The sequence below is a fragment of the Merops nubicus genome, unplaced genomic scaffold, assembly GCF_000691845.1.
Source record: "Merops nubicus isolate BGI_N331 unplaced genomic scaffold, ASM69184v1 scaffold15358, whole genome shotgun sequence".
NCBI lineage: Eukaryota > Metazoa > Chordata > Aves > Coraciiformes > Meropidae > Merops > Merops nubicus.
In genome coordinates this window covers 636-25,886 of record NW_008626477.1, presented here as the reverse complement: position 1 = coordinate 25,886, position 25,251 = coordinate 636, and the positions used below count along the sequence as shown (strand labels likewise).

The 25,251-nt window shown below is 46.1% G+C and overlaps 1 protein-coding gene across 1 annotated transcript in view; it reads right to left on the bottom strand.

The window, feature by feature from the left end:
• KANSL1 (KAT8 regulatory NSL complex subunit 1) overlaps positions 1 to 16,239 on the bottom strand; it is a gene marked incomplete at its 3' end in the record, with an annotated part of 67,944 nt that extends 51,705 nt beyond the window's left edge. Inside the window, 1 exon segment of the mRNA XM_008946022.1 lies at positions 14,880 to 16,239. Coding sequence (XP_008944270.1) covers positions 14,880 to 16,183 — 1,304 coding nt within the window.
• Positions 16,240 to 25,251: the final 9,012 nt, after the last annotated feature.

Below are 25,251 nucleotides of genomic sequence, written 5' to 3'. Positions count from 1 at the left end.
ACTGGAAGGCGCTGTCCCTGTCAAGGACAATGCGGGTTTGTATCAAGCAGACGTGGCAGGTTTGCCACTGCTACGTGACTCCTCTCTGTTGATAATGCAAACAGGGGAGTCCCTGAATCACAACACGGCAGCAAGAGGCTGGATGGGGAGAAGAACCAGCCATGGACAAGCTGGGAAAGAAGACCCCAACATCACACCACCCGAGGAGAGAAGAGGCAACAGCCCAGGGAAGTGTCCCCTTGTCCCCACAGGTATGTTTTCTGACTCTTCCCCCTCCCTTATCAAACACAGCCCTATGGACTGTGTCTCTTCAAACTAACAACCCCACCAAGTTTTTATAGCCTCAGGAACCCAACACCAGCAGCTCTATGAGATTCATTCCCTTGCCAGGGCTTTAGGTGATGCAGACCCTCATGGGCAGGTGCCCATATCACACCTCAGGGGATGATCCCCAACAGCAGACCCTGCAGATACCCAGCTCTGTGGCCTACAGAATAGGAGCAAAGGCAGATGCTCTTCTGCAAGATCTACGGAAGATCAGAAAATAGAGGGTACAAAGTGGAAAGATATACCACAGAAACAAGAAATGATGAGAAAAACACCAAGAACTGAATTATTTTAGGCTAAAAGGAATGGTTATATCTTAACTGTATCCTCCCATTTCACCCGTGTGTCCCAGAGCCAAATCAAACTGCTCTGTTTGTACCACCCCCATCCCTCCCAAAGTGGTTACGTCACGCACGCTGCTGGCTGCTCCACCAGAAATTTATTTTTCTTGGACAGATTTTCCCCAGCCCTTTCAATGAGGTTCAGCCAAGACACACTCTCTACTTCAGGACTTTTCAAAAGGACTAGATAATGTTTACTTCATGCCAAGAAACCAGGCATGCAACAGAAAAAAAGTCTCTGCAGAGAACAGCAAGCCAGTTCCCACCTTCTGAGCAAACTCTCCTGCAGTCCAAGGACCACATTTTTGGAAGGATCTCATGCTCAGACTAATTTTATTTTCATCTTGTGTGAAGCCTGCAACAAATTTCTAATAAAGACTTGGAACTGGAGGAAAGAGGTGAATACTGGTCTGTTTCTTTAATTTGAATCCTTTGCAATCAACAGGGTGTTATTTAATATCGGGCTCCGATTTGCCAGAATAGATTCTTCTAGAAGATGGATATTTTTAGAAGATGTTTTGATCGGCAGCATTGAAACATCTCATACATAAGGCAGAGTTACCCCAACCCTCCTCAGTTTCTCAAAAAATCATGAGATCAGTCTCATGAGGAGACTTTTATCAAAATGTGTTCACTTCAGGAGAGTCTTCTTACTCTTTTGGGGGAGAGGGAGCAGGAGCGAATGGAGCGTTAATTACCTCACAACCACTACTTTCCATGAGCTAGGCTTTTCTATACACATGCATACCAGGTATTTTTTCATGTTTTATTTACAAGCAAAAGCAAAGCGTGTCACATTCACATATCTAGGAGCCAAAACACCGTCACTGTGGCAACTTTCAGTTGAGCAACCCACGAGCAAGGGCAAACGAAAATAGTTTGTAGCACTATGTCACCTGCCAGACCTTAATGCTTGACAAAGTTCCCATAAAGCCAAGAACAGAATACAGATTCTCAATCTATGGAGATTTCTAAGATGAGCTGCAAGCCACGTGAGGCTGACAGCAGATTCCAAAGCCCCAGGTGTGATGCAGGATCACACTAGGGACTGGACCATTTGCCACCACAGCAAGTGGCACTGGGCTGAACCTGAGACTTTGCTGCTTTAGGACAACGCTCTTCTGACTCACATCAACGTTATTGGCACATGTCAGAAGAAAGCATAAAACACATGGTACATTTTCAAATGCATTCAAAAACTTTGAAGCCAAGCATTTCCCAACAAAAGCCAACACAAAAGTAATTGTATCAGAAACAAAGAGCCCTCGCTGCAAGTCGATTACTACATAGCCTCAGAGGGTCCAAAGGGCCGAGCGGGCTCAACAGCCAAACTGTTACGCATCTGCACTTCCCCAAACCTAGAGGATTCCCAGCTCTGGAAGAGACAGGACAAGTTTTTTTCATTAGCCTAGCTGGAACGAGCTGTGGCAAGAACCAGAGCTGTACTGCAGCCATTGTGCTGGAGCACTGTCACCTCGCTCAAAGGGGGAGGAAATCCTCAATGAGGACTGGAGACCATGGGAGATTTTAACCCAAATACAAAGACAGACCATGGTACAATGGGAAAAGGTCCCTCAAATTATCATACAATCTCTTACCATGAATGCCAGGACTTTAGAAGTGAGACTGGCCAGCACCGAGCTAACAGGCAGTTACAGTGATTAAAGATGGGGTGCAGCTAGGTGAGATTTTGGTGTGGTTTCTTTACATCATCCACAACAAGAGACAACACTTTTCTGTTCAGCTCTCTGCCCTAATGTGTGTCAAAAACTGATCAGAGGCATGAGGGAGATGATTAATCCTTGAGGAAGGCGGGCAGCTGCTGTTCTTCGTGGCAGAGAAGAGGAGGAGGGGTGCTACCTATCTGCTCCACTGCATTGTAAGAGACAACAGCATAAGCCATGGTTAAGTAGATAATCACAAATTCTCAGAACCTCCTTTATCTCACCAAGCATCAGCTAAACAAATAGAGTAAGATGCTTTTGGACAAGTTACTCCCAGAAATGAAGTGAAACAGAGGAGAGCTCCATTACTTCAATTAATACTCCCAGTTGTACCAGGTCAGCAGTTCTCAAGGGCAGCAAGGACAGGCACACACACACACATCCCAGCATTTCTCATCTGAACAAAATCCACAATCCCTGGGCAATAAGCATCCAACTCACTGTAAAGGACCACAGGACCAGAGTGGGGGAAAAAAAGAGGGTGGGGAGAAAAGGCCTCACTGGATAAGTATTCTTGGCAATTTTGTTTTCAGTCTCAAACTGCAAGAAAGATTTCAGTTTTCTCCCAAGCCTAATAAATTTAGGTGAAAACAAATATTTTTTTTTCCAGTAAGACTACTACAGCAAGACCCAGAACAGGAAGATTACTTTATGTACTTGTTTGACTAGATTAGACATTCAAACACCTACATCAGAGAAAGAAAAAAATCCAATCCTACTAGAAAGCTCCGAAAGGAAGGGAGGGGGGGGAGAAGCTTTAATTATATAAGGCAAACATTTAAAGTAGCCAAGTGCTCTGGATACAGATGGATATTAACAAGCAGACAATACGTAGATGAAAGTGATTTTGAAGAATGCCACAAGATCAGAGCAGAACAATAAAGTGAGGATAGGCAGATTTGGGGAGGAGCACTCAGGAACAGCCTCTCACTAGTGAGGACCACTCTGCTCCCCCCACGAGGGATTGGGGAGGTTGCCTCCCTGATGACTGAAGCTTTGCAGTCATCACTTGCTCCAAGCATCACAACTAAAAGCTTCTGGGAATTTACAGCCAAAGCCTTCACAGGCATGACAACAACAAAGACAAACCTCACAGAATTTCCTACTCATCTAGGAGTTGCCTCACTGAGCGCCATGAAGTTTCCACATAGCATCTTTTTCAGTTGTGGGAAGGATGGAAGAAGGAAGGGACAAAGAAGAATGTGGGTGCAAGACAATGAGAGTTCCTGTGTGCCCCAAGCACCTACCTGAGGAGTGGGCAAACCTCAGTTTAGGGGCTCTGCTGCAGACATAATGAAAAGACATGAGGCAGAGGAGATGGCAAACATGCAACTACTGCCCATGAGGGAGAGGGAAAGATCATATAGACATGGGGGAAAAAAGAAATTCATATGCACACAGAATTCAAATAAAAAGGTGGTAATTTTCACTAGCTCTTCATAAAGCCACTTCTCCTTTAATTTGTCACAGGAGAGTGCCTTGTCCTAGCACACAAATTCACTTGCTCAAGCGTAAGAAAACATAGGCAAAATAAGCAACTTAATTTGCAGAGCAACTAATCTGATTAGGGCTTACCTGTACCCAGCCTGAAGAGGCATTTGGTTTCAGGAGTTTGACATAAGCAAAGCACGCCTGGAAACAGCAAGCAAAGGGGCAGAAAAAAAGGCAGATCTGTGCCATGACAACTAGGATGGGTTACGAAAGCTTACTCCCTACACAGGATGGTATTTTGAAAACAAATACTACTTCAACAGCCAGCACACAGGAGAATGAGCTGCAAAAATAACTGGAACTCCCTATAGTAAAAAGGCCTGGACATCCCAACACAAGAGGAGTGAGAGAAGGGGCACAGGGGCATATCTGACAAGTCAAAGATTCACACTGAAGAGTGAACAAGAGCAGAACTGCTGTAACTGGAGAGAGATTTCATTTCTGCCTCTTAGTAAGAGCTCAAAGAACAGCTCATGTTCATAGGGAAAAAAAAAAACACAGCAAAAGTACACACTTCATAAGCCAGTTTAAGAGCTAATACACAAGACAATGTCAATCAAAGCCTTCAGGTAAGATTTTCTACAAGTATCACGTATTAAAAATAGGTTTAAATAACCAAGAGTTAAGTTGTTTTGGGCTTTTTGCCCGTTTCCAGAGGCAGGGAGAGGGGGATGGTCGGAGGGAGTGAGCACAGGCTGATTATGGAAAGCTGTCTTTAGGCACAAAGTTAATCATCATATTGAAGAATTCTCTTTAAGTGTCTGGCTACCACTCAAGCAGATTTATTTTATTTGAAACAGTGAGGCTTTGACCAAGAGATGAACAACGAATCTTTGAGAAGTCATTAGATGACAATCAGGTGTGTCTGTTATGATGAAAAATACTTGAAAGTTAATCTGTATCAATTTAATCTGCCTTGACATAGGAAAAGTGGTTAATGCCTCCAAAGATTTCCTAATGTGCTTGTTTCTTCAAATTACTTTCTGCTGTCACAGTTTAAACAGCATCTTCCTTTTGGCTTTCAGAGATTTCTGCAAATGGCAGGAGCTACCTACAACGTAGGAGCAGAGAGAATAATTTTCTTGTTTTAGTCTGAGACAGCAAAAAGCCAATACCACAAAATGTTGCATACATGGAACAAGAGCCCTGCAAGTGTTCTGCATTCAAAATGCAGATCCACAGAAGGCTAATTGTCTCATCTTTTTGAAATAGCCAGCACTGGAATAGCAGAAGTCACATGGAGAAGGGCTCCAATTCACACAAAAATAGGCAGATTTAGCTGCTGCAACTTTTATTCATGCTACTGTCCCAGCCTAGGAATGGAAATGGCTGCTAAACAGAAACTCTCTCCCCTCAGCACTGGGATGTGAGCCTCCAGCAGGGAAAAAAGCCACTGGGAAAGCTGGAGAGCCATTACCTCTTCACATCAAATCACCCAGAGAAGGATTTGGGACCACAGGAGCTGCATCTTGTCAGAAGCTGCCAAAGCTGTGCTGCGCACCAAAGCGCCTTCAAAGCCACCCAGCAATCCCCTCTGGATCAGACCCTGCCCTGCTCCACGGGTGGACACAGAGGGGTAATTCCTGCTCTCCTCTGTGCTGACACCCCCAGCACCCCCGACAGCAATGGGCAGAGACTGCGGGTGGACGGGCACCGTGCCCAGCTGCAGAGCCCTTGCACCACACACCCCTTCCTAGGAGGGCGAAGGAAAAGCACCCAAGGCCACCAGCAGCTGCCCCGCCCACGTCTGAACACATTGACCTCCTTCTCCAGCACTCCTGAGGCCAGTCACTGTGGGCGACAGCAGCAGGCAGTGCTTTTGTCACCTAGTATGCAGAAGCAAGTCTAAAAAGAGCCAGGGTGCATCGAGTTTATTCAGAATTTGATATCTGTTCCTGCAATGCAACAGATCTTTATTCAGCGTAACACAGTGAGATTTCCACAGGCATGTACAGCTCCTGAGTGAAACTGCTCATCCCAGACTGCTCAGAGCCTGCAAGCACAGGGAGGAGAAGCAGCAGCAGTGTCTGCAACACCCAGATGTCCAGGAATGAACCAGGACCCAGCACTGCTCCTTTAAAAGGAGGTGCCCTCTCCAAAGTTAAATGGGCAGAAGAAACATTAACTACTAGTCAGCTTCTGCTGCAGACAGAAGACAAGGACAGGGCAGGACCAGCTGTCACTACGCCCAAGTTTGGCCATTACAGCAGAGGAAAACCAGACAGTGGCCATGCAGAGCCTGGCAAGGAGCTGTTTGTAACCTCTGGCCAGGACTTGGCTGGATCCAGAGGCCACCAACCATCACAGGGACCGGCACACGGCAGCTTCCACTCACAAGCTGTTGGGGCAAGGCCAGAACCAGAGACGACTTAATACCTAACTTAATAACAGGAAGATTAAATATCTAACTTGATAACAGAAAGCCATAGATAAGACACACGGAAGTGAGACACTCATGCACTGATGTTTAAGCTTATCTGCGAAGCAGAAATTTCTTGCCGGGTTCCTACAAGGGATTTAATTGCAAAGTCATCTAAACCACAGTGCCTTTTACTGCCTCCACCACCTCTGCTCACCTAGCTGGGTGGAAATACAGGGCCAGGCGAGTGGCTGCTGACCCACAACTCAAAACTCCACCCACCTAAATACATGCACACACACAGACACCCCAAAACCCCTTGGTTTTCCTCCAATAAACCTTTTTTTTTTTAACTATATTTCTGCCTACTGCATCTACATAAAACCCCTTTGCTTCTTACTCAAGAGTGGATTGGATTTGATAATGCAACGTAACGTCATCAGCCCCGAAACAGCAAAAGCTCAATACTGGTCATTAAGCAGAAGCCACCACCAGGGAATTCACCAAATGCCTGTAAAGCCACGTGAGCAACACTGCTACAAAGGCTTCTAAATGGAGACAGCCAGTTTTTAACCCAACTAAGCTTAGAGACCCCCATGAACAGGGTAACAGCTCCAAACAGCTAACCAAATACCACAGGAGGAGGCACGCTGCAGCTGCACACAGGCTGGGACAAGAAGTACTCCTGAAAAAAAAGGTGTTTTTTTACCTGGACTTGGAGAACAAGCAACAGCAGAATATTTCCAGAGCTTTACTTGTAGTATCAGAGAGGAAAGATTTTGTGGCAAACATTCCCAAGATGACTGAAGTTCTCTTGTTTTCTGTTTGCTGGCCAAGACAAGCACAATCTACAGACAGTATCTCACTCCAGACAATGCATCAAACCACATTCCTTTACCTAGCATCATTTTTCCTGCTCCAAACAGAAAATACAATCAGACTTTCCTCCGATGCATGCTGCCTTCCATTAATATTTTAAAGTCCTCCCTTTATTATATAAATAAAATCCCTGCAACATTTCTTACAACATCGTTATGTGTTACTATGGAAACTGCTGAAATGTCACAAATAAAAGCCTAAAGCTCTGCTGCATAAGGAAAACCCCGATCATCCTGTTTTCCTTCTTTTGGTAATTTGATGACCAAATATTTGAGCCTAATTAAAAAAAGTCACCATTATAGTTAGAGGTGGCTGGTTGTTTTTTTTTTCCATTGCTTTAAAATCTGCATATTTTATTAAGCAAGCAGCCAAATGAAGTCACATTTCACAAATCCACCCCGTTGGGAGGCACTTTTTAAAGAAGTGAAATGACACTCAAAACTATCAAACTCAGGGCTGGATGGTGCTGCAAGGAGACACCTGAAACTGCAGGAAGATCTGGGTCAAACACCACCCCTTTCTCCCACTCCCCAACTGTTCCAACACAGAAGTGAGAGACAACCCAAATTCTCTGTTTCACGCAGTAAGGAGGTATGTATTTAACAGAAAAAGGAAGCTGTAACCCTTTAAAATGGACTAAATATCTTGGAGAATCAAGCGCCTCTGGAAAGGGCGTGCTCACGCCCATTCATAAGGCAGCACCACTTAATCCACTCCAGAAGCGTCACGGGATGTGCCAGCAGAGCTCTGCCACCACTATCACTGGGAACATCTCGTTTTGTAGCTGAGACATCCTGGTTGCACACGAGCACGGGGGAGAAAACGGCCATCTGCCAAGGGGTTCACCTTCACTGACCTGACGGCTTACAACTGACACCAGGGCTTTAAAGGCATCCCCGTGCTGACCTCCCTGCCTGGGCACAGCAGCCAGCCACGGACAATGCTGGGACAAGGAGGGTGTTTTGGCACAGAGCTGGAGGCTGGGTTTGGGGAGGTGCAGACAAGGGAGTTACCTTCAACAGGACCAGCCGTCAGCAGAATTTTTTCCCTTGTCTTCATAACGACGGTGAATTTAAGCTCCCAACAGGGCAAGGCTCTGACTGTCTCCTTTAAAATATTCTCTTCCACCAAAGCATCATCCCCCTCACTGCTGACATGATGCAATTTAATGAAAAAGCAGGTTCTGCACAGAAACCCCCAGCACCATTAACAAATCCCTAACTCGGCACGCCGGTGCCAGGTACCCTTCCCATAAATAGCTTGTTCAGAGCTGAGGTCAAAGCTGGAGCAGGCATTCCAGAAAGTAACCTTATCACAGAGAAGGTCAAAGGAGGGGGAAAGAAAAAAGCCCCAAGAGCTGGATGTTACTTAAGCAAACCATTGCAGTACCTACACAAGGAGCACACTGGCAAGGGTTTCAAATGCAGAAAGCCACAACCAGAGGATGCTGGAGAACTCTGAGTGCAGTGGAGAATCCTCACAGAATCGTTCAGGTTGGAAAAGACCTTGAAGATCATCAAGTCCACCCATTTACCTAACTCTAGTAACCAAGTCTACTGCTAAACCCTGTCCCTAACTGAACTACCTCAAGTTCCCACCTCGCTCCAGAGACCTGAAGGGTAACTGCAACACACTCAACTGCAATTCAAGCTTCTTCCACTTCCCAGCTGAATTACTACTCAATACGCAGGCCTTCACCTATTTGTATTTTTAAAGTCCTTCCTTTCATCCAGAAATCCAGCAAGTAAAGCCTAAGTCAATTTTTCAGTTTCTGAAGTTCTCTTCTACCTGAAGCATTCTATCTAAGGTGGCCCAGCAAAGCCATCCAGCTCTCCAGCCCTTTGAAAGGAGACACTTGAAAAATGCACCATCTCCAGGGTGTGCCCAAAACACACTCCGTGGAAAAATCTGTTGGGGTAGTGCCAGTTCAGCAAGGAAAACATTCTTCCCCCCAGCTGGAAGTCTGGCGCTGCTGCCGAGCTAGCGCGACCAGAACCTCTGCTGGAGGAGAGAACAAAGGAGGGGGAAAGCCCATGTTACTGCATAATGAAACCCAAATCTCTCAGGAAGAAAAACATCTGAAGTGCACCTTTACAGTCCCTTCAACTAAGCCTACGTTTGCCATCCCTTCAGTTTTCATTTTAGCCATACAGGATTTTTTTTTGGTCTTTTGTCAGTATTAAGAAGAATAAAAACACAGCTCTAAACTGTAGCTTACAGATGCTGGTGTAAAGCAAGACAAGTCTTTTTTCCCCATCCCCCACACCAGCATATTAGACTCCAATATTAGAGATCAGCTCTAAATGGGGCCCCTTTCCCTTGCTCAAACACCAACTTCAGTTTCACAGGAGACTGTAAGAGAGCAGGAGCCACCACAGTAGGTTTTTAATGCCAGCTCACATTCGCAAACTTCACAAACGTTTTTTTCTGCTGCATCAGATGCTGTGACAGGGTTTTTCCAATAAAAAGTAAAGTAAATATTTATGCAACCCTATCCAAAGTGTCACCCACAAGTCCTAAAAAACCTTGAACTAGAGACTGTTCTTACCCACTGCCCCACTGGGTGCAGGCTACAGAGACAAAGCAGTTTTTTGGCAGTGCCAAGCATCAAATCCTTTCCCATCCTCCACATTATCTTCCACACTCCAGCCCAGCACAGTCCCACAGCCCAGAACAACCCAAAACCCTACCAGAGCACTAAAGGCGTTTGTGAGGAAGATGCAAAGATGCTTTCTCTGCATTCAACACCAAACCCAAACCTTTCCTTCACCACAGCACCTCACTCCAACGTTAGTCTTCACAGACATGACCCAACACCAAGTGCTGGTTCCCTTCTGCTCCCCCCAAACCACTGGGACTTCAGCCTAGGAAGATAAATTTAATCCAAATTAAACTCCCTCCAGGATGAAAGCCAACAAGTGCCTTGACAAAACAAAGGCAGCTTGAGCACCTACACCAAACACACCTAAACTCCTTCCCATACTCCAGTGAGGTCTGCATGAGGATCAAGACAGCAACAGAAGTCAGAAATAACTTATCAGACAACCATTGTAGCCATAAAACGTGCACTATGACTATCATTTCTTGGAGAAATAACTGACTCATTTTTCTTAAGATCTCTCTCTCAGTGTTCTCATCTGCCCTCTTTTCTTAAATGCAAGAGAGACTTGCAGAGTGTCCTACTTACTCTGGATACCTGATTAAGCATTTCTGAACAATGAACTGCTCTCTGCTATTCCTCTTTCAAATGCAAAGCAAGAACATGTTCAGGATTTGCTCTCCTCCTCTCTACCCAACTGAAAGACGCTTGAGGGACATGTCTCTTGACCAACATGCTGCTGCTGCTGAGCAGCACGTGGCTTACAAGCAATTCAGGTACAACATCTCTTGACCAACATGCTGCTGCTGCTGCTGAGCAGCACGTGGATTACAAGCAATTCAGGTACAACCGACCTCAGTTTTCACAAATAACTGAAAAATAGCAGGATAAGCACCATGTTGTCATCGGCACCTACAAGCACAGCTAGAAGTCAAGACCAAGAAAAAACCCACAGAAAGCCACGCAGGTAACTGAAAAAGCCACAGAGTGGAGACTTTTAGGATTGCTCTGCATAAACTGGAGTTAGTGAAGCATGTTTGTGACCAGTAGGAAAAGCGTCCTTAGTCCCCAGTGTGGGCTTTGCCATCTCAATTACAGCTCCATGAAGTCACCATTTGAGAGATGCCATTTAGTACCCCTTGAGATACAGGCTTCCTTGCCATGCCCTCACTAGAAAAACAGAATCAAGGGAGGAAAATCAGAATTTCTAAATCCTATTTTTCAGTCCACTGATGCACCAGCTGCAACTACCCCTCAGCCAACCATGGATGCAAGTACCACATACATCCCTCTCCAACGTAAGACTTTGAAATTAGTGCTGACAAAAGCAGTTCTTAGTGAGAACTCTTCACTACTACTCCAGTCCAGCAATTTCCCACCAGTAAACGAGGATAATTGAAGCCTGCTTAGGCATCATGGCCACAGGCATCATAACAACCACAACTGAACACGCTGCAGGTGCTGCCCAGTCCTTGTAAAAGGTGCTGTGAGAAGTCAGTCACTAGGAACTTAAATTCACTCTCAGCAGCTTGATGCAACTGCCATCAAAACAGTGACTTTCCAGATAAGCAACCTGAACTAGAAGCTAAGTTCCAATTAAATATTTGTTTTCACTGCCTTTTCAGAATTTTTCCATCTTGCACAGACTGAAGTTGGGCATTGCAGAGACTGAACCACATATCCTCACCAGCTAATCACCATGCTGCTGTTCACCATAGGTAACAAATCAGCCAAAAATAATTGACAAATTCCAAAGAAACCAGTCCACAGTAAAATGCAAAACAACCAAAGAAATCAACCAGCCTGAGAAAAGCTGCTACTATAAAGATGCACAAGCCACAAAGTATTTCCTAGTTATATCTGCCAGTACAGGGCCACAGAAACATCAGGACTTTGATTACTTGCTAAACCATCACTCATCATCTGGCCACATAAGCCAGAGCCCTGCAGCACCACGAGGAATTTGCATGTCCTGCTCCCAGGGTCCTTTCACAAACAGCAGCTCCTGATCCTACCACTCTGACAACAGCATTTGGGCCCTTCCAGAGCAAGGCAGGTTTCATTGCCTCAGACGGGAGCTGCCCACGTCACGCCCAGCCAGGGAACTTCAGCACAGTGCTCTGCAGGGGAGGCTCCAGCCTGCCTTCGTCACCACCAAGCAGAGGCAAAGCTTCTCTGGATCCTCACTCTGCCACCACACGCACTTCTGAAGCCAAAGGTAAGAGGATCTCAGCTGTGAGGCAAGGAGTTGTGTCTGGCTAATCCGAAACGCAGCGAGGTGGTCCCTGATCCACACAAACCCCAGAACACATCCTGAACCTGCCCTCTCTGCACGAGCTTTCTTTCCCCATCAGCTGCATGAGAATCAAAAGCTCCTTGTTAAACCAAGCCCATAGCTGGCAGAGCTCCCCAAGAGAGGTGTAACGAATTCCTCCCTGCTTTGTTTATGCATGACACGATGGCCTGGTTATGCACCTGAATGACAGCACCTTCCTGGGCAGCAGGTCTACAAGTGCTTTAGAACAACCTCCTGAGTTCTGATGGATCCTTAATGCTACTGGAAAGATGCAACTCCTCAGGGAAATGCTGCTCAACAGCTGAGATCAGGAGGGCCAGACCAGTACAAACGCTTCAGAGCCTGTCCTTGCCCAGATACCCATCCTGGAACGCCACCATGCCAGGGTCAGCTCTTATCTAAGCATGATGTAAGCGTGTCTTTGTTTCTTCTGCATGCCTCTCCTTGAATCCCAGAGGCAGTCTGGGACATGGCCACCTACCACAAGCAAGCAACAAGACACACTGTTTGTAGTGCAACTCTCACTCAAATCCCAGAAGCAAGCAAGCAGTTTCCTGGGGGAAGGCAGCAGCACCCAGGAGCAACACACAGCTCAGGGATGCTGACTGGAGGACGAAACAGAAGTTTTTACATTCATTAAGATATTCCAGCTCACTACCAAAATTAAAATAATCAGGGTAGAAGCCTTCCTTCTAATAAGTAAACTCAGCAAGCTGCAAAATCCAGCCATACTTGAGCAGCCCAGCAAAAAGCCTTCGCTGCTCTGTGCTCACACAAACATAAAACAATGGCTCTGTACAATAAGCTGGCCCAGGGCAGCTTCCCAGTGGAAAAGTCAGCTCTTCCCTTCCTGCCTCAGCACACTTTGGAAGGAATGATATTTAGATGTACTCTGAAGCTTCCACCAGCTCTGAAGGTTGACTTCAGGAGCTTTGCTAACGAGCACAAATGTGCATTCAGCCTCAACCTCAGCAGTGCCAGAGTTCGTGAGACCCAATGTCAGAGCTCTGATGCCAACAGGACAGTCAATGCTGGGAAGACTAATTACTAAATACCCACAGGCATCAGCTTGAAACAAGGTTTGGTGGGCCTGGCCTAGATGCCAGTACACATATACACCAGCTCCTGCACCTACAAACAAGAGGAGGACCATTCTTTTTATTAGCTTTAAAAATCTTTGGTTTCTTAAGAGTACTCGAGAGGCTGGGGCACATAAAGGCACAACGACCACAGAGGGCAGGGAAGTCAGCACAGGAGTTCATGCATCACATCTCCCAACACTGCACTTCCTCCTGGGACTCAGATGAGTGGCAAAGAAATTTCTCTGTGCTAGACAACACACAAATCGAGGAAACCCACAGCATGGGAAACTTCACACTACTTTGGGCAGAATTTTAATCAAATGTCTCCTCTAATAACTATTACAATATTTATAGGTGCAATTTTACTACTAATCCCAACAGCAAGTTTGTGGACATTCTAGAACAGGAATAAAATTATTAAACTGTTTTCCAGCAGCCTGAGAACACCTTTATGTCCAGCCAGCAGGGACCAAGTGCTCAGTGACTAGCTTTGCACTGGGAGAAAGATGAAATCCTGCCACACAGAAATCCATCCTATGCTAACATCCCAAAACATGATGTGACATTTAGCTGGAATTTAATATTCAGGAGCTGTAACATCTGTTTATCAGCACTCATCCATATGAGGTTTTTTTTTTTTTTTTAGAGGATGCTGAAGTTACCAAACATACAACTGTTCACATCCATCTACCTTGTTCAGTGAAATTTCTGTCGAGCAGCATTCAACCAGCCATCAGCTTTACTTTGGACAACAGGTATCAAAATCAGACCTAGTTATTTCTCCACAAACATCTGAGCAAACCCAGAAGAGCACAGGCATGCAGAAGTCCCAGTGACTATTTCCAGCCTCCACCAGAAAGCCATCCACACTCCCAGCAAGACCCTGACTGCTGCAGGGAGCCTTCTGTCTACCACAGCTGTGCCTCACAGACTGAGGTTTAAGTTCACTTCGTCTATCAAGGTGGAAGAGATCATCTACTGATGCAAGCAGGGTGTGACAGACCAGGCACAGAATATGGTCTTATGAGATCTGTGCAAAATACTGTGATGCTCCTATGGAAAATTCTTTTGTTTGGGAGAAAAATTTCCCTTCTTCCTTGACATGTCTCAAGATCTTTTGCTTTGACAAGGATGCACACACAAATTGACACCCAATACTTAGGCAAGCAGCATCCAGTTAACAACATAAATATGAGGCTGTTGTCATGATTTAATGCAACTCACAGACAAGAAGAAAATTCCCAACAATAATTTCCCAAGATTCCAGAAGAAAACACGCTCAATTCACACTTCCACTGGCACTTGCACCAAATCTTTCCAGAGGATTTTTTTCCAGGCAGTTCATTTAACAAAAAGCGTAACTCCCCAGTCACAAGGATTCAGACTGGCTTTACTTTACATAACTGGTTTACAACCAAGATTCCCATTGTAAAAAGACAAACATTTTCAGGGAGAGGTCCAACGCATCGTGGAGAGATCTGTCTGTAGTATTTGGGGTTCGTATCTGCAGCATGCTTGCACCACTCCAGCCAGCCAGCATTTCCAGGACTTGCTGCTCCACACAAATAGCAACAACTATCATATCCATGAAGAATTTTATCTTCTGTGTCGTGTGTGCTGCCTGAACTCGGAAGTGTGCTGCAAATCACACCATGCTAATTTTAACAACCGCTTCTTCGATCAAAGACTATCAAAACAGCAGTGTACCTACAAACCCAAGTTTTCCACCTTCCCCTTGCTCTCCCCCCACCAGAGGAAAGCAAAGCACAACTGCTACTTACAGTGGTACGTGGGGTTGATCTGGGTCTGCTTTGGTCAGTTCCTCTTCTTCAACGTCAGACTCTCCTCCCGAGCTGCTGTCAGTGACATCCGAGTCGAAGGCCTGCTCGCTGGATCTCAAGTTGGCCATTCCACTGGCCGTGAATCTCTCCAGTTCTTCCGATATCGAATCGCTCTTCAAGAAGCTGCTTAGGCCTTCTGAAGTAACTGTCTCGCTTGCAGCTTTCCTCAAGGCTGCTTCTGCTTTCCTGGTCAACATCAGCTGGCTCCGATGCCTCAGGGGGTCCAAAGTTGGGAGCTTGCTCAGAGTTTTCTCCAAGAAGCCACCCAACTGCTGCTGGATGTGTCTCTCCACCTGCTTTGCCTGCACCACCTGCAGGCGCTTCTGCAGCCGGCGGGCACGGCTCTCGATGTCCGCCTGGCGCCGCAGCAGCGCCCTCGTCCTCATCTCCGAGTCCAGAGCGCTGTGGGGACCGGCCAGCAGAGGAGGTTTCTGCTCCTCCAACTTGCTGCTCCCAAAGTCAGAGTGACCAGCAACACCGGGCAACCTGGTCTCTCCACCGCCACCCTCGAGCACCCGCTGCTGCTCCGTGGAATTAAGGGAAGATTTGTTTGCAGTGCTATTATTGCTAAATGGAGTTGTGTGCTCTGCGTCAAGGCTTCTGTGTGGAAGAGTGCAATTGGTCAACCCGGTCTTCATGTCCCCCAATTCAGAACCTCCTGCATTATAGTCAACACCCTGGAGGGCAGCAGGAGGAGGAGCACATTTCCCACCGTTCAGAGAACTAGAGTTTTCATGGTCTGAATTGGTACTTTTGGCCAATTTCTTGGCCAAGCCATTTACAGGCGCTTGCGGGAGAGGTGGTTGACTATTAGTACTCATTGTTTTTAGATTCTCCAAAGTGAATTCCAACACCGGTTGCCTCCCCAACAGATCGCTTGTTTTCAAGAAGGACTGAGATAAGAGAGAATGAGATTTAAGGACTGTCTGCTTGTTGAAGACTCCTTGCAGCTTCAGAGGCTCTTTTGAAGAAACAGATGTTACATCCGAGCAGAGATAAGAGGCCACCAGCGGCTGCAGCTTGCCCAGCTCTTCCTTCGTGGGGTTGTTTCGGAAATCTAGACTGGGATCCTCTGGAGCAATGGCTTTCCTTTTGGTGCCGTTGGTGGCCAGGAGGATGTTGTTGGCGTTGCCGTTGCTCTCGGCACTGCCAGGCGACAAGGTGGAGGACGGGGGAGCCAGCTTGAATCGGATGTGGTGAGCTTCAGCTGCTGCGTCAGTGAGAGCGGGCGCCATCGCAGCCATTCAGCACAGAGAGACGGGAAGTCCAGCCTCTCCCGGTGCCGAGGCCAGCTCCACTGCCTCCCACTGCCTCTCCCGAGGGCAGCCTGCAGGAGGGGAGAGAGAAAGTCAGACACTGGGCTTAAAGAAAACAAAACAAACAAAAACTTCTCGAGTGGACGCTCTCGGTAAAGCCACGCGAGCTCCACGCTCAGCACGTCATCCTCCCTCCCTCACCACCAGCCCTGCACCCAGCGGAGCCACCCAGGCAACAGGCAGGTAAAGACACAAGCAGGGGCACACAAGCTGGTCCTCAGCACCTCCCAGAGCTAGTGCCTGCCTGTAAATACTACTCCCATCCTTCAGTCCATCCACCCAGCACACCAGCATCCTTCCAGACCTTCAGGAAAGCTCTGCCCCTGGTTCCACCCACTCCTCCTGTCAGCAGCTCACCAGCTCCGTCTTTAAAAATCCTTGAGCTACATCTATAAAACAGTTTCCAGTGTTTCTACTGCCAGTTCAGGCACGTTAAAAATGACAAATTGGAACTCTATGTAACAGAGACAGGGCTTGAGGGGAACAAGTCTCCATATGCTTAAACTCCCAGTGGCCAAAGAAACGCCACCGCCTCCCCGAAAGCCTCGGACCTGAAGGAAGCTGTTCCCCTGGTGTATATGAAACCTACTTTCCCAGAAGTGCATTTCCAACTAAGCCAGGTGATTTCCAGTGTTAACTATTCCCATTTCTCTTTCAAGAGCATGGATAAAGATTAACCCACACACAGTCAGAGTGCAGAACTGCTCTGTCACGGTGTGCAACAGTGAGTCATGGCTTAACTCAACCAGATCCAATGAGAAATACCCAAAGACCTTCCATTCATGCATGCTCTGACCATTTTTCACCCACCTCCAAGTTTCTGGCCATCTACTTACATTCTTCTACCACTAAAAGCATCAGTGCTTTTTTAATGCCTTTTTTCCAACTGCATTCACAGAACCCACAGCACAAACTGTGCTAACAGTGCAACAGTTACTTTATTTTCCTTTTCCTGCAAAATTTATCTCACACCTTCATAAGTTATTTCAATGTAAATTTCATAATAACTTGCACTAATCTCTTGCCTGACATGCCAATCCTCTAATTTCACATAAATTTGCATAAGCTTGTTGTAACTGTTCATTAACACACCCCAATGACCAAATTAATATACTACTTTACAGCAAAAGTGAGGACTATCTAACTTTGAATATGTTGAATGAGCAAAATTTAACAGCCAGTTTTGTTTCCAGCCTCATCCAGCTGCACCACAGTTGCTCTCCAGTGTCAAACCAGATGCTTCCCCATAACAGGGATCACAAATATATCAGAGCTGAAAAACACCAGGCACCAAAACCTGAATTTTTGTGAAGTCACAGATGAGTTAGAGGGGAAAAGACCACCTGGCCCTGGAGGGAAGGCCTACAGGACAAGCTCAGAGTGATTTGCTCTGGTTGGTTCCATGTGGGCATGTACTCTGGCTAACTGGAAAGACCTTCTACAATTCAGATCATCCACAGCTTTGCTAACTAACTTGCCCATCCCAGTTAGGTGACATGGAGGTAGAAGACAGAGAAGAAAGGACACACACAGAAGGACTGATTTAAAAAAAGCTATCTAACAGAAGTATGGAGGCCCTAGAGGTGGGTTTAGACTTCAGAAGTCCCCTGCTGACAGAACTTAACATGTTTTGTTATCACCTATGCCTTGTCCTTACTGAAAAAAAGGATATTGCATGCCTAAAAAATTACTGCAAACTCATTGAAAATGGTTTTTAGTCACTATTTGGGTCCATAAATAAAGACTGAACGTGACTACTCAGGGAAGAGAGGAAAAAGGGGAACTTGCAGGGAACTTTCCACTTGTAGCTAAGACACCCTTGGGAGAAGAAGGAGGAAGACTGTCAGAATAAAGGACTTCCTCCACTCCAGCCTCCTACCAAGACCTTCACTGCAGACACGTAGGCTTGGAAGGGCTGTTCCCAACAGGCACTCTCAGTTCTGCAGAAACACCAGTCACCAGCCCAGCACCACAGGGTAACAAGAGTGGCTCAGGAAACACCCCTACTGCCGAAAAAGCCGGGAAACCTGCCCCGGGTGCTGAATGCCATGATCTTCACAAACACATCTGCACCATGCTGCAGTCATTTAGGAGCTTACCTAGGCTGAAGAGTGGTTTAGAGCAAGTCTGTAGGTCATCAACTTCAGTTAAATTAACAGAAGTAGAAAACAGAAGCAAAACTTTCATACTGCCTTTTCCTCCACATTAGCAAACTTGCTTTGAAAAGAAAAATTCTCCTACTAAGCTACTGCAACCCTCCTTGGCTTCACTTTTAGTTGGGTGGACAGCATTTAAAATACTTGGGAAGCCTGGAAAGCCTCCCTTAAGAATAAGGCTTTGTTCTAGTGGCTTAAAGATGACCTCCAAAAGTTATTGAGTGTATTTCTTTTTATTTTTTATTTAAATCCTTATAGTCTACCTGTGTGCTAGACAGCACTGTTTTTTTCTAACACTGAGTTAATCTCTCCTTTTACAAGCAACCCTTGTGAAAAAAACACATTAACATGCTCACAAACCTTCCTTCCTTCCCTCCATTTCTAAGTTTTGGTTGTTATTAAAGCCATATTACACCCATCAGTAATTTCTTCCTAACAGGGAACTGGAGGGGAGAGGGTTGTAAAGCATCCCTGAGGTGACCACAGGAAGCAGGAATAAAGGAAAGGAAAAGTCATTCACATGGACACAGCCTAAAGAACTTTCAGAGCATTCCCAGAATCCTGACAGTAATTCCAAAAATTATCCTGAATCTTTTGTCTCCTCTGGGACTCAAACCACACTGGCAACTTCTACCCAAACTGCTATAGCCCAGCAGGATCACTGATGTGAGCACCCACATGCCTGTTCCTTCAGCAGTTCTCTGCCAAGGGTCTAAGACTCTCAGCACTTGACACGCATGTGACCAAGAGGCTTCTGCAGAAGTCCTGCTGGTAGACAACCATCAGGATAACTGGATTACTGCCCCAGTTCCTCCACCACAGCGTGTCTGCTGCAGCACAAGCTCCAGCCCTGCCTTCCACAGCTGCAGCGTGACACCTCGTGCTGGTCTTCACTTGGGAAGGCCGCTTCTGGAAGGCCAAAGTGGCGTTTTCAACATGGCTTAAAGAGAATACTCCAAATCGAAAAGCACGTTCTTCATTTTCACTTTAAAACTAGAGCACTGCCAGAGCAGTTAGCATTAATTAACAGAGGGAAGATGAAAGGCTCTAGCGAGCAGGTAGAAACAGGGTAATGGTAACTCGCCCATCTTCCCTGGCTTCCCGAGGAGTGCAGGCGAGGCCACCACGGGGGGAACGGCACCAGGCCTCCTCAGGTGGCTCTGCCCACAACCCCACACCAACTGCACCAACATCCCACCTCTTTTAAACACAGAGCAGAGGCAAGAGCAGGAATACGGCTGAGGCAGTGACGGGATGTTAGAAGAGGCACGAGGACCAGGCCCAGTCACACTATACCCCCGAGCAGCTATCGGGTCACAACGCTCCTGAAAGTAATCCTCTGCCGTGCTGACTTATTCAAGACCAGTCTCCTTTTAAAACCCAATTTTACAACCAGGCCTTGAAAGGAGAACTGGCTTTCCAAGCGCATGATTTTGTGCAACACCTCAGAAAATAAGCCCAAAATGAAGAGGGGAAGTTTCTGCTCTCTGAAGTCCTTGTGACAAGAGTTTTGCGGGGAGGAACAGGGCACATGCACCTCCAGAGAGGTTCAGGAGAAGATCAGGGGAAGTCCTGGACGGAGGAGCCATCAATAGCCTCCCCTTTGTCCACCCAGCCACACGCTCACTCGTTTCCCTCCACGCCCTCCCCCCAGGTCTCCTCCCGCACACGAGAGCTCCCAGGACCACCACCCTTCTCAGACCACCAAGCCCTGCACCCAGCTGGCCACCACACCTCTGCCTTCGATCCCCCCCAGCACCGCTCGGTGACACACACACATCTACCTGGTGTTTTCATATGCCCTGAATTACAATTCAAACCTTTGACATTATATCCCAAGTTCCTGCACACGCTGTCTAGTTTCATCACGTGCCAAACCACACTGGGACTGCTCTTTATAGTTGCTACGAGGCCTCTTTACTTCCCCAGCTCTCCTCCCTACAAGGCACTCGCCCAAACCCACCTGGGCACATTCCCCTTTTGCTATGTCTTACACAAGAGATGAAGACAGAAGAGATTACGGGTGGTCATGCAGAAGCTGGAGTTCAACAGACACGTAAAGGGCAAATAACCTCTGTGTTAGAGGCTCCCCCCAACCTACACGGCCACCCATCAACTCCTACGCCTCCAGAGCTCTGCCCTACCCAACACAGGTCTCACAGACGGGACATACACAAAGGTGCTGTTGCATTAGAAGCAGCAAAGGCAAAGCTACCCGTGAAGGAAGTGAATTTGTACCAATTCCCACTTCCCCTCTCCTCCCCCACTACGAATCAAGAGCGCAGCCAACTCTTGAATTTGTGTGGTTACAAATATCTCTTAGAGAGAAAGAAAACAAAACCCAACAAACCCCAAACTCGCTAGAATAAAATCCCTGTACACTTCGTTTTGCAACTGAGATACCTCATCTCTGCTTCTGAGCTCAGCACTCAGAGCAACTGAGCAAGCAGGGACTCACCACGCAAGCGAACGCCCTGAGCCCCACAAAGATTTCCTGCATCAAAAACGATGTACGTCCACCCAAAGCTGTACCTGTAATGCACAACAGATCCTCTCCATGCCTCCTGTTAACACCTTTCAACACTTTACAGTTGTAAGGCAGATGTTTACACATTCAGAGGGAGATTTACAGAAGTAACTCTCAAATCCTCAATTAGGGGAACGTGACAGGGAAGTACAGGATGATACAGGGATTGATAAGGCAGCTATCACCTGCACCTTGGCAGACCCTACACTTCTAATGACCTACATTTGGGAAATGCTTTCTTATTATTAACAAAAAAAAAGGTTAAGACCACACATAAGCAACACAGATTTTCACAATATATACACAAGGACCTCCACTCTATATTAACACCACAGACTCACACCTAATCTGGCTGGGAAAAAATAAGAGTTTTAATATTAAGAACATCCCAGGGAATGGTGCTTATGCACTGGAACAAATAAGAAAGATATGACTGAGCTCCACTTTTACAGCCTTTGTTTCCGATCAGAAGCCCTCAAGATGAAAATAAAAGCTGCTTCTGGTCAATTCTGAACAGCAACATGAGGCCTCCTTCTCCAAGAACAATTTTCTCTTATGCCTGTGAATTCTCACCGGATATAAACAAAACAAATCAATTGCATAATTTTTTTGGGAAAGTTTTATCAATATGATATCAGAAAGAAAAACAAAAGCCACCAAGCAAGATCAGGAGTCACTTCCCCAATCAAAAGTCTGGAAATTTTAATCATTACAAGCACCAATGCCTTCACCTTGAAAATGCAGTGGCTGGAGATAACATCCAGCGCTGTTAAGTCACTCTTCAGAACTAAGCTGCTGTTTACAGTCAAAAATAAACATGGTTTAAAAAATAATATTGGGACATTTGCACAAAGAAGCCCTCTGACAATGACCAAAAAAAAAAAGTGCTTTAATTGTGAAATCCGGGTCTCCCCCATGCAGTATCAGAGAGATTTTGTTATTCTTTCGCATAATCTGGGCAAGTTGCCCAGGAAATATGAAAACCTGAACTCAGGACTCAGGGAGCAAGTTAAACAAAAAACAGAATTGCTTTTTAATTTTAAAGACATATTTTCATTCACGAGGTGGAGTCACACCAACCTTTGCTCAAAAGCATATGATTGTTACCCAAGCTTTCAGCACTCCCATAAATGGCATCGCCCCAATTCTTCATATTTTAAAACAGGGCACAGATTGCCAATACAAAAAGTCTTTCAGACTGGGCTGTGTTGACTGGCCATGTCCTCAAGAGGAAATAACAGAATATAGGGAAGAATTAAGTGTCTCCAATCACTAGATCCCTGCCCAATAGGGTAGACTCATCTCCAGCCAGACTTCAATGCTTTATTTTGAATGGAGTTGATAACAGTTCTGCAGGAGCCGTATGCTCAGCTAACTGCAGATCTCAGCTTTTACTGCTCCTCACATCTCAGAGGAGAGCAAACAAGCCACAGAGACTGCCACGACAGCAACAAAAAACAAGGTGACATGAACTCCAGGACAGAGATACTCGTTTAATAGAAGGTGATGTTCAATCACACATCCCAGGTTCCTTTTTATGAGCCGTAATTACAGCCTGAGCTCAGTTTGCTGTTTCTCATTTAGTGTAAAGCAACTTCCCTGTAACCTCTCTCTCGCAGCCTCTGTCACTGCAGATCTCAACAGGAAGTTATAAACATTTCAGAGAGGGCTCCCCACATTTGGTAGAGCTGAAAACTAGAAACCTTTAAGGTCCATCTTCTGCTAATGCCTCCAAGGCCCAAAGTAGCTCTTGATACTGAAATATATAATTCAATTAATTTTTTTTAAGTAGCTTGGGTTTTAAGAACACTTACCTTTTGAAAAAAAAAAAGTAAGTTTCCAGCAAGAAATTAACTAAGGAACAGATGAAGATGAGGCCTGTTCAGGCTGACAGCTACTCTTATTCCTCTCTTCTGATGAGGTTCTGTTACTCTTTTTCCTCCTTTTACTAGATAAACAGCAGGGTTTCATCACTAAATTCAGACACCGTGCTGTCAAAACTCTGTCCTCCAGAATTAAGTCTTCCCAGCTATTAGCATATCCCATTTCGCTGTTTGTCTCACTCTCTAAGCTGAGTTCTGCTCTGGCAGTCATCTGCTGACAGAGGTTCATGGCAGGGGGATACACACACTTATTTTCTAACTTTCTTTGAAATCTGAACAGGCTCTTATCCAAACTATCCTCTTCCAGAAACACAGCTCTGAATCCAGGCCGAGGAGGACAGACGCAGGGTTTAATGGAATTATGTTTACTCAAGTCCTGCATCACCAGGACTCGTGCTGGTTGGAGTATGACAACTCCTTGCCCAGCTGAGAAAAAACAGAAAACCTTCCTTCCAATTTAAGCGGTTTACAGAAAACTGCAGCCCTGAGGCTCAGCCCAACTGCTCTCTACAAGGAAGGATTCACAAACCCAGCGGCACACGCCAAGGTCTTTGTCACTTCTCATTCCAGATGGACGTTGTATTCCTGGAAGTTGGGAGCAGGGACGTGGTATTTATAAAATGCAGCAACGGAAATGGTGCTTTTCAGATCACCTGCCCTTCTGACTGCCAGACACTACCAGGGTTCATTTAATGAAGCCACAAACACTTTGGAGAGAGGCACCGTGCAGAACTTGCTGTTCGGTTTGATCAGAAGGGGATCCACCTGAGATGCTTCCCCCAAATTCAGTTCCCATGGGGGCAGAAGCTGGCCCACCTGTTTCCCACACAGCCCAGTAAAAACACCAAACAAAAATGCAAAACCAGGTGCTGTTAAATGGGGATGGGCAGAGCTATCACTGACCTACTCTCATAAAACAGTTCCAGAAAAACAGTTTCCCAGAAAAGGAGAATTAGATGGAAGGAGGGGTGGGAGGAAGGCCCACAAATCAAAACATGTGCTGCTCACCCTTTACCCCCTCTTCCCCAAGCTTTACTCTTTCCGTACCTTAGTAGGACCTAAGAAGTCCTCAGGCCTTGTTATCTTTACTTTGCTATACATTAAGTCTTATCCTCCCTGGAAAAAGTCTTTTGAGGTTCCTAAGGACATGCACCACTTGCTGCCTGAGCAGAAAAAGGGTGGAGTGCTGAAACTCCAGAGACAGTCTTTGTTCTGAGTGTTCATTAGATAATGGCAGTTGCGTTGACAAAAACACAGTTATAAACAGGGCAAAAGGAAGTGACTTTGGTTAAAGGACTGCTCAGTTTTCACCCCTGACTTGTGTGATGTCAGAATTTCACCAGTTCTCCAGTTACCGGATGATCTCTGAGAGCAAATGAAACTCAAACACAGCATAAAAAAAAAAAAGTAAAAAGAGGGGGGAGGAAAAAAAAAAGCCTAAGAGAAGGACAGAGCCACATCTGCCTGGTCATCTGCTGCTTTATCACCTCTGAAGAGGGAACACAAGTCATCCTCATTGCTAAATCATTACAAATCAGCTATAACAGTATCACAACCAAGTTCCACAATTAACTGCTCCTGCAGCGTATCAATCCATTAAGCCCTCCACAGCTGTGCTACCTTGGCAGCCTGGCTACAGGAAAAAAAAAAACACCCCATCCCCATCCCTCCCGCGCCAAAAAACACACCGCCCATAGCTCGTCTCGACAGCGGGCACCTCGGCAAGGCAAACAGGCTGCCCGGGATGGGGCCGGGGCTTTCCCCGGCTCTGCCTTTACGGCCCCCCGGGCCGGTTCTGCGTCATCTCCCCCTCCGCCGGTTTAAAAGGCTGCTGACTTCTCAATTAAAGAAATAATCTAAGCAGATTGAGCGGCCTCGCTACCCGCACCGCTCCCGTGCCAGAAATAAAATTCGAGAGGACTAGGCTAAAGCAAGGGCCGAGCCTCAGCGGTTCCTCCGTGAAAACAAAGGCTATAAAAAGGACAAATATGGTTTTAAAAGGAAAACGCTTAGGACAGACAAACAGATCCCTGTATTCTTAACTACAGCAGAGGTTTAGTCACACACAGAGACACGTAACACCTCAGCTGCCCCCCCCCAGAGCGTTTTCTATCCCTGTCGTCAGCGGGACCGTACCACGGCTGAAGAACTCTCCTACTTTCCCACCTCCGGGAAACGGGCTTTTTGCCTCACCTTATTTTTAGAGGCACAAATCACACCGTACACAACACATGACATGATGTAACCGCGAACGCACACCAGTTCAAAATATATAATGGTCAGTCGGAACAAATTAAAAAAAAAAAAAAAAAAAAAACACACCACCACCCTGCAGTTCCTCCCATATCCTGACCGGTTTCATGGAAAACTACAGTTTGTCATTCAAGTGCATTTTACATAACAGGCGGTATGGTCTCTGTAGTGCCTGCC